At 45.1% G+C, this 17,116-nt stretch overlaps 1 protein-coding gene across 1 annotated transcript; it reads left to right on the forward strand.

Moving 5' to 3' along the window:
* Positions 1-14,860: 14,860 nt before the first annotated feature.
* LOC133889667 (uncharacterized protein At4g06744-like) lies at positions 14,861-16,601 on the forward strand. Its single transcript, XM_062330115.1, has one exon. The coding sequence runs from the start codon at positions 14,992-14,994 to the stop codon at positions 16,345-16,347; it is 1,356 nt and encodes a 451-aa protein (XP_062186099.1). The 5' UTR covers positions 14,861-14,991; the 3' UTR covers positions 16,348-16,601.
* Positions 16,602-17,116: the final 515 nt, after the last annotated feature.

The raw sequence follows: 17,116 nt of genomic DNA on the forward strand, positions 1-17,116 counted from the left end.
CACACTAGCATATGGTGCTGCAGAAGGAAAGAATATGCATGGTACTGTCTATTATGTAGATCTGTGTAGGGCAGCTGCCTGCCTTCTTTCTTTCCTCCTAGAATTATTGATATGTGCCACTGCTGCTCGGAATGCACTGCCGAGTGCCGAGATGCTGGTATATCATGGTACGAATATTAGCATGAGCAAATTTGGTCCTCTGCATTCTTCAATACATAGCCCCTTTTGGATATGTTTTTTTTTAACATTTTTTGTGAAAAAACCAGAAACTATATAAGGGGCTGACTTTTGACTCCGGTTTTTGTGATTTTTAGCTGACTGAGAAAACGACTGTGGCTAAAATAAATTAGAAGTTGAGAAATAAGTCGAGAGAAATTTTCTACTTTTTAATATACTGAGAAGCTAAAATTTTATTAAAAAACTAATAAAAAATTCAAAAACTACAATAATTTTCTTAACCAGCAAGAAACTCTAAAGCTATAACCTAGCTAAACGGGCCATAGTATTTTGCAGGACAGCTCTCTGCTTCGTGGGCCGGACAGTAGTGTACCTAGACCATGTAGGCACCAAATAAAGCAATCAGGTCACCTGCGGCACCTACAGCTTGGTGCAGTCTGCAGTAGCAGGCTAACAGCTGCAGAAGCGCGCTCGTGCTGTGGTACGGCGACTGAATGCTTGCCGAGATACACCGGGCACCCGTAGGTGCACTACTTCATTTCTAGCAGCAGTTTGCCAGTTTCATGTAGAAGGATGAACAATGAGAGTTCGGGAATGAGATGCATTCATGCCCTCATTTGCGTCTGACTGTCACCTCCAAAGATGATTGCAGCGCTGCCCCTCGCACGACGGAAAATGCCCTGCCGCGCACGGCTCGCAGCGACAGCGCCCCTCAGCCAGCCACCGGCAGCTGGTGCTGCTCCTCGTCCGCCTGGTCAGCCGCGCCGCGCTCGCGAGGCACACACATTATCTGACGGGCAGGTCGGCCGCCGCAAGGGGACAACGGCGCATTATTGTAGCAGCCCGTGAACGCAAGGCTCCACGACCGTGTTCCACTTTTACGACCAGTTGCGCGTCGGCTTGGCCGGACTCCCCCGGCGCCGATCGGGAGGGACACCGAAGGGAACATCTGAGCTGAGGCGTAGCGCGGAGGCGGAAAGCGCCCGCTCAACCACCGTAACAACCTCAGTATTCGCTCGCGTTGCAGAAAACAGATAGCAGCGGAAGCCGCAGTTGGCTTTGCTGGCTAGTTGCCCGGCGGCCGGCGGTCGACTTCACCGGTGCAAGTTTAGCAGTAACTTCTTGCGAAGTTAAAGAGCTACTATGCCTTTAGAAGAGTAGATGGAAGTAGGACTTTAGGGGAGATTATTTCACAGTTTTTTCTTCTGAGAATTTCCTGTCAAATCGATCGTAATTGTGCAGGGGCCAGAGGGCAGAGGCAACAGCATACTTAAGCGCCTTGATAATGCATACTTCATGGACCATGCACCTTTTTAAATCTGTTTTTGTCTTATACTCCTATTTGATTAGGTAGTGTTCGGTTGTTGAAACAGTGCGGTCCAAGTTGCCTAATCACGACGGAATGGCAGTGTTCTATTTTTATATATGTGTCCTTCGAATATTTTTTTTAAACGAACACGGTGAGCCAGAGCTCGAGCCAAGCGTAAATTAAAAAAGAAGAAGATAGAATTGATCTAAATATTAAGAGAAATTAGGTCCGAAATTCTTAACAGATGTACGATTTTAGAGAGAAAAATCGGCACTAAAACACCACAATGATAATACGAGCTCAGCTCAACAGATGACGTTCACACCAAAAGGCACAATCAGACAAACAACTGGATCAACCCAACTCAACTCGTGTGCTAACCAACTGGACAACAAACAACTTCACAAACTCGGTCAGTGGAGCCCCCATGCCGTACCTCTCTTCCCCCCTCTCAAACTCCGTCGGTGGAGCCCTGCTCCCATGCCGCACCTCTCTACCCCCTCATAAACTCAGTCGATGGAGCCCAGCTCCCACACATCACCTCTTTATCACGTAAGTCGTTACTGCGTCGCTTTGAAGGAACGCGTATTGGATCAAAACATTGTTGTGAAGTGTCAATCCAGAATGAAGAGTCGTTGTGAAACGAGTACATAGGGGGATATAAAAAAGAAAATGGCAGCTAGCTCAAAATCCAATAAATCAAATACCTCCTGGCTTCAGTTCTTAGGTTATCTCCTTGAGTTTCGGTCTTGCGCATTCAAGCGTAGAAGTATTGTATCTACTCGGGGTCTAAACCCTTATTATTGTTCACCTTGGGAAGGATCGAGTAAGATTTACGAAACCTTGGATAAAAACCTACAAAAGAAGCCGATGGATCAGACGAAGAGAGCAGGGGCTTCTCGAAGCGACACCTTTAGCAAGGAAATGACAACAATACCATCGTCGCCCATCTAGACACCCGGACAGGGTTTTCACCAGAAGAAGCATCCAGGGTGGAGGAGACGCGATAATGTCGCCTCTAGGGAGGGAATGATGCCTGAGGATGTTGTCACGTCCCAAATTCCATAATCGCGTGTTTAAGCTTAATTATGCATCATTAACGTTATAATTATTTTTGAGGTAAATTATTTTGGCGCACTAGAGCACTTCGTTTGAAATCATTTGGATGAGAGAAAGAAATTTAGGAGAGAAAAGAATTAAAGTCGTAGTTAAAACGGACCTCTTTCTCTCTAACATGTGAGACCCACCCGGCCCCACACCTCCTCCACTCCAAAAGGGAAGCCCACCTGCCCTCTCTCTCTCTCTCTCTCTCTCTCTCTCCCACCTGCTCCTCTCACTCCCCACCCGAGCTCCCTCTCCTCCCCACTCAAGCTCTCAAGCCCTCTTTCCATTTCTTCTCAAATCCGAGCTCTAGAGAAGGATTGAAGGTATGCATGTGGTACCATTGCATTCTAGAGCTCATAAGCTACTCATCCATCCAATTCATTTTCAAATTTTTGGAGGATTTGAGTCGTTCTTGGCTCATTTTGGTGTTTAGGGTTAAAACGAGAAGAACACCAGAATTCTTCATTTCTCGAGCATTTCCTCTACTTCCCGACAGTCACCCAACTCCACAAGCATATTATGTAAGTCTCTTAGGCTCCCCATGGCAAGAATTCGTGATTTGATTGATCGATTTCGAGTTTTAGCAAAGTTCATGAGTTTTTGAGATTTTGGACCAAAATGAGGATTTAGATGAGATTTGAGTTAGGAATCAAGTTGCTAGGTTGATGAGTAAATTCTAGACTCTATAAACCATCTCAAACATGTTCCTCTTTAGTTTGGAAAAGATCACAATTCAATTTGGCAAAATGTTTCCCAAAATCAGAGAAGTTCTGGGCAGTGCAGAGTATCCGCATAAAAGTGCGGATAGTCCGCACAAATGCAGAAGTTCCTCATAAAAGTGCGGAGGTCCGCACTTTCTGGGAAAATGGAAATTTAAATTGTATTCAAGATTTTTTAGGGTTAAGCTACAAAGTTAGTCTAGAACCCTTGGTATAGTATATCCACAGGAGTATGTAGCATAGATTCGAGTTTGGAGTTAAATCGATCGACAAATCTTCGAAAACACATTTTTAGCCCAGGTCCGGAGTGTTCGGATAAAGGTCCGGAGGGTCCGCATATGTCCAGAGTATCCGGAGAATTCTCTAGATAGTCCGGAGTTTGCCTGAGTTACGTAATGTCCGGATGTTCCGCATAATTTTGCGGATAGTCCGCATATGTCCGGAGGTTCCGCTCTTTCGGCAACTTTTCAAATTGGTCTGAGTCCCAATTATGTTCTAGCTTGCATGTTTGCACTTTTAACATGTTTTGCTCATCTTATGGCATGCATTGTTGCATTTCATCCATACTCATGGCATTACACGAGTTATTCTTTTTAGAGAACGCCGATCCGAAGATCCCAGCAAGCGAGGGCAATCCGGAGGTACCCCACCTTTGTGAGTCAGGGCAGCAAGGCAAGCATCTATCATATTGAACCCTGTCAGTTGAACTGAATGAAGTCTAAATATTGATAAATTATGCTTATGTATAGGTTTGCATGTATAGGGAGTCGATGTCGGGAACAAATGGGTAGAACCTACGCCAATTGCATTCTTCTACCTTGATGGCTTGTTCGTTCACGTTCCTTGTAGCTTTGAGATGAGGTTATGTCTAGGTACAAGTTTGACTTATATGCTTAGCCATGCTTAGGTCTTTCAGTAGAAGTCGAACGACAACGTTTCCCGTTGTTCGCGAGCATATGATTTACTTTTGTCGCACAAATACATGGTTGAGGTTGTTATGGTTGGTTGAGTGGTGAGTATAAGATGTGAGCGGTGTTAGGGGTGTCATCTGCCCTCAAGGAAAGTCCGGGGGTAGTTCGAGAAGGGAACCCAGATACCGTAGGCCGCTTGCATCGTTTAAGGCCGATCGTCGGGATAATTGGCTTTAGCACTTACCTTACTCACCACATGTCGATCTAATGGTAAGGCGAGCCAAATACCTTTGTAGCTGTGGCTTTGTGGGGCCTGAGCATCGACGGTGTGAGTGGACGGGCTTGTAAGTGGTACTAGTTTGCTCCGGGAGTAGTTCTAGTACCGCCGCGCAGAGCGATGCAGGACGGACACGATTGGGGCTGGTTGGGAAAGGTTGACACGGATACTCCCTTATGTGCACTTTAGCGGGTGACACAAGCCGTATGGTCTCTGAGTCGTGTGGGCCCAGGAGTATCCCCCTGCAGGGTGCAAAAACAGTTCGAACTGCCGCGCTCTCGGTCATGAGCATGCTATTGTTTCATTTGCATCCGGTAATAGAGTTCTCGTGGTTGGTTCGGATATGTGGAAGGTGGTTGAGATGGCACATGTTGGTTACAGTTTCATATGATCAGTTGGTAGTTGTAGGGTAATTTTATATATGTTGGTTAAGTTAGTTGCCACACATGTGTTTAGGTTGCTTACCGCTTTAATTAACTTAACTTCATATTTATATTCTTGCTAACAGCTCAATGTATAATCCTTGCAGTCGGGATATTATATACCCATATTGTATAAGTCTTGCGAGTACCTTCGTACTTAGGGTGCTACCCTTAAGTTGATGTAGGTACTCCAACTGTCATGGAGGGGGCGTTGTTCGGCTACTTTGTGCATGCCAATCAGGGTGGCGGGCAGAAGTAGTGCATCCTACTCCGAAGCTAGAGCTTTTGAAGTGGAGCATAAGGGCATGTGGCTCCACTCTTTTTGTTGTCTAGTTTATTCTTTCCGTTGCGTAGATCTTTGGATAGTTAGGAGTTGAGGGGTTTTTGTCTCCTCCTAGCTCATTTTTGTTATAAATTGTTGGAATCAGTTGCATACTTAATATTTGTAGTGTAAATGTTTATTATTTTCTCTTTATTAAGCTATGTTGTGATATACTATGTTGGAGGCATGTGTTTCGATCCTTGGGCACAAAACACGTGTCGGGACTATCGGAATAGGATTCTAGTTAATCGTCGAGGTTGGATTATGAATAATGATCCTCTTGGTGATTAATTAGAACACTGTTTGGATGGTTCCTTACAGATGTCAACGACATTGGCACCGACAAGCCTGGCAGAGCTTTCGCTCGTGACTCCCCCACCCCAGAAACTTGCACAAAAGGTAGCACGGGCCACAACAAACCACAGGCAGAACCCCGCGATAGCTCAAACAAAGGTAGCCACTGGCTCTACACGCGCGCCACCAATGGCCACCATCATGCCATCGAGCCCCCCCTGCGGGCCAGATTAGGGGAGAGTAGACCAATTCGACAAGGGGAGGAGCACATACAATGATGGGGGACAAGAGGCAAGCACAAGGGTGGAGAGGGCCGACATACATTGTAGAATCGCCGACGGACCAACCACCACGCCAACAGGCCACCCATCGAGCCATAGATCGAGCCGTTAGGCTGCCCACCGTGCCATCAGGTGCGTAGATCCGGCCGACGAGCAGCCCCCTCCCCCCCGTCGTCAGGCTGACCACCAAAGCAAGACACAGTGTCAAAACGGTGGCGGTAGCATAAGAGAAGTGCCTACAACGCTGGCACGACTTGGGCATATGTAGAGCACGTAGCCCCAGCTGAGCACACTAGCGCCACGAGCGACCACCATGCCATGTGCGCTCGGCACGACTAGGCCGGCCCTCACGGTCAGCGGCACCCACGCCACACACGACACACGAGCACACACTTGGAGAGGTCGTGTCACGTCCCAAAGACGTAATTAAGGCTAATCATGCTTCATAAATATTATATTTAATTTTGAGTAATTTTGTTTCAGAGCATTAGAACGCTTATTTTTAAGTCAGTTGGATGAGACAAAGAAATAAATTTGTAGTTTAAATAGGCTTCTTTCTCTAGTATGTGGAGCCCACATGGGTGGCTAACCACCCCATCTCCTCTTGGGGCAACAACCCCCACCCACTCCCTCTCTCTCCCTTACTCTCCTAGCTCTCTCTCTCACTCCCACCATGCAGCCCAAGCTCTCCCCCTCTCTCAAGCTCTCTCTCTCTCCCCCTTGATTCCTCTCTCTAGAAGCCGAATCGAGGTATGTATGTGGTATTAATATGATCACTAGCTTCTAAGCTCCTCATCCATCCAATTCATTTTTGTTTTTCCGAACGATTTGAGCCGTTCTTGGTGTTTTTGCTTGAAGCATGAGGAACCACGATTGGACTTCTCTTCCCGGGTGATTTCTTCGGTTCCTTCATCACCCCGTGGTCATCAGCCTCCACAATCACTATGGGTAAGTTCCTTAAACTTCCCTTAGCAAAAATGTGTGAATTGATGGGCCGATTTTGAGTTTGGAGCTAAGTTTGTGGAGTTCTCAAGTTCTTAAGCTTTAGAACAAAAAGAGAGGATTCAGATGAGATTTGTGTTAGTAATCGTGTTACTAGGTTGGTGAGTGAGTTCTAGACTCTTTGAACTATCTCAAATATGTTTCCGTTTGGTTTGGAGAGGCTTGCAAACCAAATCGGTTGAGTTTTCCCCCTCGAAGCAATTTCTCTGAACAATCTGGATAGTCCGGGTATAACCCAGATTGTCCGGGTAGCCCGTGAAAACTCCAATGAATTGTGCTAAAAAGTCATTAGGGTTTAGCTGCAAATTGAGTCTAGAACCCTTTGTATAGTATATATGCATGTCTATGTAGGATAGATTTAACATGCGAGTCAAATCGGCCGAGGAAGATCATCGAGAAGTGCAAGTCTGCCTAATTCAGATAGTTGATAGTTCGGGTTAAACCCGGAGGGTCCAAGTAATTTGTGGTGCTTTTAACTGAGCACCCTCGCTCGATGACTCATCTGGATAATCCGCCCAACCCGAAGGGTCCGGGTTAATTTGATTTAGATTTAGCAGAGAACCCCCGTCCGGAGTACAACTCGGAGGTTCCGAGTTCAACCCAGAGTCTCCGGCCTCCTGTTAGATTTCTGAAGTCATTTAGATCGCAAAGTTTCCTATTATTTCGTGTGTCTTGCACTTTTAGCTTGTTGTTATGCATATTATAGCATACACTGTTGCACATCATTCATGCTCATCATTGCATATTTTCTTCTTTACTGAACGAGGATCCGGAGCGTGACACGGGTGTGGTTGAAGGTGACGCTGAGCCACACGAGTTTTTTAAATTCTGTGTGGGTAACATTAGATAGCCGTCTAAGCAGCAATGCAAATATCTAAGCATGTTTCTCCCATTAATTTAGATCATATGTATCTAATGTGATAAAATATGATTTATGTACGTTACACATGTTGTTGAGTCGATGTCGAGTCTTGTATGGCTAGAAGCTATGTTGATGTATTACACCTTGTCTTGAGTTATTGGTAATCCATCTCCTTGTAACAAGAGTTTATCTATAAATACCCAATATGGATTAAGTCTTGTGAATATCTTCATACTCACGCTGCTCTTTTAAGTGCCACCGCCAAAAAGGAGCTGATCTTTAGCTACTTCACGCCCGCCAAAAGTAGTGGCGGGTATGAGTAGATAACTACTCGGAGGTCATACTTTTGTGATGGATCCTAAGGGTATATTTCTATATCCTCTTTTTATTGTTTATAGTTTTAGCTTTCACTGCATAGCTCTCTTTTGTCTAGGAATTGATTAGTTTCAGTCTCCTCCTAACTCTCTTTTTGCTGTAAATTGTAAGAAATTATGGATGCTTAAGAAGTTGTAATACAATTAAATTACCCACTCTTTGTTAAGTTATGCTATGATGTGATATGTTGAAATGGCATGTGTTACGATCTTAGGCATAAAAACACGTGCCGGGACTACCAGAATAATATTTTGATTAATTATTGAAGTCATGATTATATAAATGATCAATTTAATGATTAATTAGAATATTATTTGGATGGTTTCTTACAGTGTAGTATCAGAGCTTGGTTTAATGAAATAGTCTAAAAATGCTTAGGATGTAGGTTAGCAAGTGTGTCAAACCCATTATGCAACCTACTAAAGTTTCTTTTTAACCTCTTCATGCTAATATGTACAAACTTGCTATACTATGCTCCTAAGTGTAATGTGTGCTTATTTGTTGCATTTAGAGTGTTTCTTTATGTATTATGTTGTTTCCTATTATGATGCATTCGTTAATCATGTTGTATCAACGCATCCCGGTAGTGGCAAATATCGGGGGCTTAACCAGTGCGAGGTGGAGACCTAGTATGTTATGTATGACGATGGTACGAAAAGTGAATACGTTAGTAATAACGTATGAACATTTATCGTATGATGGTAGATATAGTCGTCTACCATGTGGCGATTACATGGGGTGTCCCGTAAGACGATGGTGCATGACGTGAATACATTGGTAACAACGTATGGGACGTTGCTTATGTGGCGAGTTGCATAAGCACCGTTCGCACGAATACTTATTCTTTTCGTGCGAAGGGTGATGAATGTGATTATGATGATTGTATGGGAGAGATGCACTCGATAAAGAAACATGTAGATAAGGATCGAGCATAATTTTATACTTTATTGTTCATTTCGTACCATACCTTTGAGCATGCATTGTCATAAACAAATAGTATATGGGTCCAAGCAAGCGATTTTTGACACAACGAAAATAGCACTTGCTTGATATATGTCGGAGTTTGACTTTTGCCTCTTTTAATCTTATCGTCACAGTAGGATGAGGACTCGCAATAGTGATCTTCCTGAGAGTTCTAATGAGAACAACCCTGTGCCGCCTACTTTGCCGAGTATGGCGGATATCCTAATTCAGATAGAGCAGAACCACCAAGCTCAAACTGCTCTCCTTGAGGCCCTCGTGCACAACGCGGCCCCTCATGGAGGAGGTGGGGCTGAGCACCGAGATGATTTCTCAGATTTTCTCTGAACTCATCCACCCACCTTCACGCGGGTTGAGGATCCTCTTGACGCCGACCATTAGTTTCGTACCATCGAGTAAAAGCTCACTCTTTTTTGGTATGAGGATTATGAGAAGGCTCTCTTCGCCGCCCATCAACTCCAAGGCGTGACCGGTGCATGGTGGATCAACTACTTGGCCATGCACACCGCCGGTCATTGCGTCTCTTGGGTAGAATTCTACCAAGCCTTCTGTGATTTCCATATTCCCAAGGGGCTAATGGAGATCAAGAGGTGAGAGTTCCTAAACCTCCAGCAGAGGGGCATGTCGGTAATGGAGTACGTGCAAGTGTTCAATCACTTGGCATAGTATGCTCCGAAAGAGATCAGCACCGACGAGAAGAAAGAATATCGCTTCATGAACATCCTCACTTCTAAGATGCAAGGCTGCCTCTCAGCGCACGAGTTCACCGACTTCAACAACTTGGTGAGCACATCCCTCATGGTGGAGTTCAAGATGAAGAACCACCAAGAAGAGAAAAAACGCAAGATGACTTAGTCACCTTCTGTGGGCGGGAGCTCTCAACGCCCGCGTGTGAAGAGTCAACTTCCTTAATCCCACATGACGGCTTTGACTACTCTGCGGCCAATGTGGATAGTGCGGCGTCCAACTTTATCCGCTCCGTAAGGACAACCTCCACAACTCACGGGGTCTCAAGGGAGTGTGATAGGTGGCCCCAACGGCTCATGTTACAACTGCGTGCGCGTCGGGTACTATGCGCGCGAATGCCCTTTTCCGAAACCCAGAGCCACGGTGAATGCTCTAAGGCTACCACCACCCATGCAATCCTCTCATCAAACCTCTAAGGCTACGCAAATCATTAAGTGTAGTCGTGTCAACTACACCACCGCTGAAGAAGCTCACGAGGGTGCCAATGTGTTGATGAGTATGTTGTTTGTGAATTCTAATTCTGTCATTATTCCTGCAGTCGTTCTTTTTTATTCGGGAGCTTTTTATTCTTTTATAATAAGGGGTTACACTCGGCATCATGAGTTAAAGATTAGCACTACTCGTGCACCTTACGTTATAGAAGCACCTGAAACCAATATCTTTACCGATAAATATGTGTCCAATGCATCAATCATCATCAATGGGATGCCCTTTTTCATAAATTTGCTACTGATCAACTCCAAATGAATAGATATCATTCTAGAAATGAATTGGCTCACCAAGAATGAGGTCGTCATTGATTGTGCTCCGAAGACTATCACTCTCAATGATTTATCTGGCACTCAAGTTCACCTGAAGCTTAAGGACGTTGATCCTTATCTTTATACCCTGAAGGTTGTGGCCGCCACGTATCTACCGGATATTCCTGTGGTATGTGAGTTTTTGGATACCAAGAATGCCACCCGACCGAGCGGTTGAATTCTCTATTGATCTTTTACCCGATATGGCCCTAATTTCAAAGAGGTCTTATCGGATGCCACCAAATGAATTGGCAGAGTTGAAGAAGCAACTTCAGGAGCTTCTTACAAAGGGTTTCATTTATTTGAGATCCTCATCTTGGGGGATGCCCGACACTCTTTGTGATAAAGAAGGACGACACTTTACGGATGTGTGTTGATTATCGTATACTTAATGATGTCATGATCAAGAACAAGTATCCACTCCCTTGAATTGATATTTTGTTCGATCAACTGACCAGTACCCAGGTTTTCTCTAAGATTGACTTGAGGCTGGGCTATCACCAGATAAAAATCCGACCGGAAGGTATTCCAAAGCTGACATTCTCCACTTGTTACAGGTTTTATGAGTTTACCATCATGTCTTTCGGTTTGACAAATGCACTGGCATTCTTCATGTACTTGATGAACATGGTCTTCATGGAGGAACTCGACAAGTTAGTCAAGGAGGTTATCGATGATATTCTTATCTACTCCAAGACCAAAGAAGAGCATGCAGATCATCTGCGAGTTGTTCTTGGTCGACTTCAAAATCACCAAATCTATGCCAAGTTCAGCAAATATGAGTTCTGGCTCAAAGAAGTTATCTTCCTGGGTCATGTCTTATCGGATAATGGAGTCGCTGTTGACCCGAGCAGAGTGCAGGAGGTTCTTAATTGGGCTCAACCCAACAATGTCACCGACATCTGGAGTTTTCTCGGACTCGCGGGTTATTACCGCTGGTTCATCAAGAATATCTCCAAGATTTCTAAGCCTATGATAGAGCTATTGAAGCAGGGTATTGTATTCGAATGGTCAAGTGAATGTGAGTCAGCCTTCCAGACCTTGAAGAGACTGCTCACGATCGTCCCTGTTCTGGCTCAACCCGAGGTGGACAAGGATTTTGATGTCTATTGCGATGCTTTCCGCATAGGCCTTGGATGTGTCCTCATGCAAGAGGGCATGGTTGTTGTGTATGCCTCACACCAATTGAAGCATCATGAAGAGAATTATCCAACTCACGACTTAGAACTTGCGGTTGTAGTACACGGCTTGAAGATTTGGTGACATTATCTGTTGGAAAATCCTTGCCGTATTTATATGGATCACAAGAGCCTCAAATACATTTTCACTTAGGATGATCTGAACATGAGACAATGAAGATGGCTCGAGCTGATCAAAGATTATGATATGAAAGTTCATTATCATCTCGGTAAGATGAACGTTGTCACCGATGCACTAAGCCGAAAGGCTCGATGCAATTATATATCTCTCTCTCTCCAGCCTAGAGTCACTATGCTTTGTGATGATTTCAAGAGACTTGGACTCGAGATGGTTGCGGAGGGATTTTTGGCCAACTTAGAGATCAAATCCACCATCTTCTGCCAAATTAAGGACGCTCAGAAGACAAACAAAGGCATAGAGAAGATTCGTGACAATATCAAGGAGGGGCAAGCCAATTGCTTTGCCCTGGCTAATGGAAATGTCTTATGGTTCAAGAAAAGGCTAGTGGTCCTTAAGGTCTCGGAGTTAAGAAGGAAGATTCTGGAGGAAGCTCATTATTCTTTGTTGTCTATCCATCCCGGGAGTACTAAGATATACTAAGACCTCAAGTTCAGATTCTGTTGGACTCGTATGAAGCGTGAAATCGCTCGATATATTGTTGAATGCATGTTTACTAGAGAGTGAATGCCGAACACCTTAAGCCGGCCGGTACACTCCAACCATTACCTATTCCCTCCCAGAAATGGGAGGAGATCGGTATGGACTTCATTACTGAATTGCCTAAGATATCTCACGGGTATGGCTTGATTTGGGTCATTGTAGACCAATTGACCAAGTTAGCTCGATGTGGATTCGTTCCCATTGAATGCTATTTACTCTCTATACCGTTCTACCACTAGAATTGGATGCATGCTTTCTTTCATAAAAAAGGAACGGTTCCGACCCAAACAATGATATATTTTTTTGAATAAATTTGGAAATTACCATTGTAAATATAATTTAAGTTGAAAAATATCATTGGTATCTATGATATGTGATCTCGGATCTAAATATAATCCTCACATTCGATGATATTTTCTAATATAAACATCTTTTCAATAATATCGATCTAATTTTTTCTATTTTTAAAAATCGGAGATACTGGATTTGGTACAGATATATAGTTCACGGAACTAACATAGTTAACCAAAACAGGCCTAGGAGAAAAAAAAAAATCCAAATTAACAGCCTGTGCTTGGACTCTTGGTGCACTGGAGACGATTAACTAGTCCAAATCAAATTAGTTTCCTCATCTTAGCAGTTGGTTAGCCAGATCTGTTAACAAAAAACTGTTGGCTTTCAGTTTCTTTTTCCCCGAAGACGGTTGGCTGGCTTTCAGTGAGAACGGTGAAATCACTTACAGCACTGTACCAGACATCCTGGTTATCAGAGAACTGGCTTTACTGAGTACTGGCTGGACGAAAAACGGGCCCAACGCTAAACACAGATAAAGGTAGATACAGTAGTCAGTACATACTGAACTTGCACAGTCTACAGAAGGAGGGAGCATCGAGAAAAAGTTGTAATACTCCGGTCAGTCTTTCAGCTTCGGTTAATGTGGTTTAAATACTCTGATGTGATGAATTTAATAATATTTTAATAGTTTAGATATGTTATGATCCGCTTATAATAGTTCGGTTATAAACGTAACACATCTAGGTTAATTTTTTTTTTACGAAATGAGAATAAAAATTAAGAAAACTATTATTTATATACAGATCCGTCTTATAAGTGAGCTAAGTTGTAAGCGAATTTTAATGATAAAATATTGCAGATGGTATTCAGAGTCAATTCTGGTTACACGAGTCTATAGTGTTGGTTTGTAGAGAAGACATGATATTACTGTGACACCGAGGGGAAGATTCTATGTTTGTGTGTCGTATATGCGGTAAGCGGTCCAGGGCATCAACTCAGGAGTGTAATACTTCGATCCATTAGTGTTTGATGGTTTAATAACATCTTGATAATTTAGATAGTTTTATATCAGCTTATAAAGCTTTGTGCTTCAAACATAACATCTTTAAATTAACTATTTAACATGAAACGAGAAAAAAAATATAAAATATATGTTATACGTATGTAACCCAGGTTAACCAAAACTTCTGAAATATGCGAGAAATGAAACCTTACACCGTGCTGCTAAGCTGCTTACGGAAATCCACAAAATCGACATGCTTTTACCGTAGCTCCGCAATTATTTGGATTCGAGTCATGCATAATTGCATATGAATAATCCAACAGACAGCAGGACAGGTTCCTCCTCTGAAACTGAAACTACCCTGGGAGAATCAGCTCGAGCAGTAAATACTGCAAAGAATCAGAGTACAATCTTCCAATTCAGAGCACTGTAGTTGCTGCAGCAACTTACCACAACAGCACACGCGAATTACCATCACAGGAAAGAGCAGTGGTTGATAAAAGGAATATGGGATGGAGGAAGAAGAGATTGTCTTGCACACCAAACCACGGTGCCACTTTGCTCTGTATTTATAGACGCCGATCATTTGCCGGATGATGTACAATTTGTTACAACAGAAAAGATACAGCTGGTAGAAATATAGAATAAAGCTCAAGTAGATTTGATCTACAGTAACTCATGTTTATCTTTACCATGCCATACAATCCATGTATCTCAACAGTGGTTGACGAACCTTCCTGGCTGGTCAGGGTAAGTGGTTAGAGAGTTACTAATTTTCAATTGAGTGAAAATAAAAATATGTTTCACTTGATAACAATAATCGTCAGATGAAGATCTAATGGTTGAAAAAAACTGATTCATAAGTGAACAATATTTTTTTTATAGTAGAGATATATACAATTTTTTATATATGCTAGGTAAAAATTTCTAATTAAATACAGATTAAAAGATAGACGTATGATCAGACGAAACAACACGCAGAGTGAAACGAAGCTCTAATTTCAATCAATTGAACGTAGTAAATCCGAAGTGGTTAATGCAGGTTCGCAACAGCTTGCCGTGCCCGGATGCGGCCGTGGCGCCGTACGTGCGGGCTTTTATATACCTCACGTCCTCACTGCCAGACCACTCGCCCAATCGATCGCGCGGTCGCGTTCGGGCTCCCGCGCCTTTCAATTCGTGGACAAGAGATCCCACGCCGGCCGAACAGGCTTGCTGGCACCGACGCCTCCCGTGATCAGAATCCAGAAAATGACAGGTACACCAAGCACCGGGCGCCGCCTCGCCCTCCTCTGCTTCTTGTTCTCTTGCGTCGTGATCGCGGCGCCGCGCGCCGCAGCCAGCCGGCCGAGCCGGCAGGACCTCGACGTCAACCTCGGCAGTGGCGGGGCCGGGATCGGGATCGGCATCGGCATCGGCGGCGGTAGGGGCGGCCAGGGGGGCAGCCCGTCGTCGGAGCCGCAGCCGTGCGACTTCGAGAACGAGCGGCTGTACAGGGCGTACCTCGTGATCCAGAAGTTCAAGAAGACCGTGACGTGCGACCCGATGGACATCACCAGCAGCTGGACCGGCACCAACCTCTGCTCCAGCTACAAGGGCTTCTTCTGCGAGCGCCCGCCCAACGTCTCGGACCGGACCATCGCGTCCGTCGACTTCAACGGCTACCGGCTGCAGTCGGCCTCCCTGCGGGGCTTCGTCGACGCCCTCCCCGACCTGGCGCTGTTCCACGCCAACTCCAACGATTTCGGAGGCGCCGTGCCGGCACTCAGGGGCCTGCAGTACTTCTACGAACTCGACCTGAGCAACAACAAGCTCGCGCCCGCCATATTCCCGACGGACGTGTTGGGTCTCACCAACGCCACCTTCGTGGACATCCGGTTCAACAGTTTCAACGGCGAGCTGCCGGCCGGCCTGTTCTGTTCGTTCCCAAAGGTGCAGGCCATCTTCGTCAACAACAACCAGTTCTCCGGAAGCCTCCCGGCCAACATCGGGGACTCGCCGGTGAACTACCTCTCCCTCGCCAACAACAGGTTTACAGGGGAAATACCCAAGTCGATCGCCCGCAGCGCCGGCACGCTCCTCGAGGTGCTCTTCCTCAACAATAGCCTCAGCGGGTGCCTCCCATACGAGCTCGGCCTGCTCGCCAAGGCAACGGTGATCGACGCAGGCACGAACCGGCTCACGGGAACCATCCCGGCGTCGTTTGCGTGCCTGCGCAAGGCAGAGCAGCTCAACCTGGCGGACAACCTCCTCTACGGTGAGGTGTCCGACGCGCTGTGCCGGCTCGCTTACCCGTGGTCGGGCCGCCTCAAGAACCTCACGCTCTCCGGCAACTACTTCACGTCGCTTGGGTCCTGCTGCTGGGACCTGCTCAAGGACGGGAGGCTCAACGTCAACGGCAACTGCATCCCGAACGCGCCCAACCAGCGGTCGCACGAGGAGTGCGCCAGGTTTTTCCACCAGCCCAAGTCGTGCCCCGTCAGCACCTACCTACCGTGCAGCGCCAAGTACCACGGCTCCGGCGAGCCGGCCGACGCGGGCAGCAGGGAGGAGGCCACTGCGGTGGAGGAGCACAAGTACCGGACGTATTCGGCCCTGCATCCTTGAGGGCCCAGCCGGCTGGCCGGCGAGTGCACAGGTTGAAAAGGAGCAAATAGCACTGTACGTCTCGTGAGCGTGAAACGACTGATCAGTCGCTTGGCTCGTTGTGCTCGACGGGTTGTGTTGATGTGTCGTGTACTTGTCTAGAAATTATCCCTTCCGATCCACTATTACATTCCACTTAATTCAGATGCATGGTATGTCCCAGCATGCATGTCTCGCTAGATTACGTGGTCATAATACAAGTGACGATTTTCTTCTGAGTTCTCACAAATCAAATGGCTGCTACAAAACCGTCCAGCTTATATACGCAACTTGCATCAGCAAAGACGATCATGGTGATAAGTTCTTGTACGGCAAAGATAACTTTGATAGAATCTGAAGACAGCATAGTCAGATAAAAGCAAACATATCTATGAATACGAGGCACTTCAACACAAGTGCATAATATTAGTGTCGAAGATTAATAAACCGATCTAATAAATTTGTTGAAGAATGAGAGATAATTCAAGTAGACGATTCGTAATAGGAACACATAAATTTTTAGACAAGTTCAGACCTTTTTGTGGATAATAAACTTACGTTATATTTGTCTTCTATTAATTTGATTCTGTTAAAGTGAGTGTAGCTAGTCTAGATAGATCTAAACCTAGTCGGTAACTTCTTTCTTGTATGAGTTTCTAATGACTTCTTATGACTTGTCCTCCGCAGGGCCTCTTAACTCCGTATGTGTGTGTGTCTATATATATATATATATATATATATATATATATAT

Source organism: Phragmites australis, chromosome 13 (assembly GCF_958298935.1).
Source record: "Phragmites australis chromosome 13, lpPhrAust1.1, whole genome shotgun sequence".
Classification (NCBI taxonomy): domain Eukaryota; kingdom Viridiplantae; phylum Streptophyta; class Magnoliopsida; order Poales; family Poaceae; genus Phragmites; species Phragmites australis.

Coding starts and splice junctions, on each gene's coding strand:
- LOC133889667 (XM_062330115.1), top strand. CDS start 14,992: ATGACAGGTACACCAAGCACCGGGCGCCGCCTCGCCCTCCTCTGCTTC.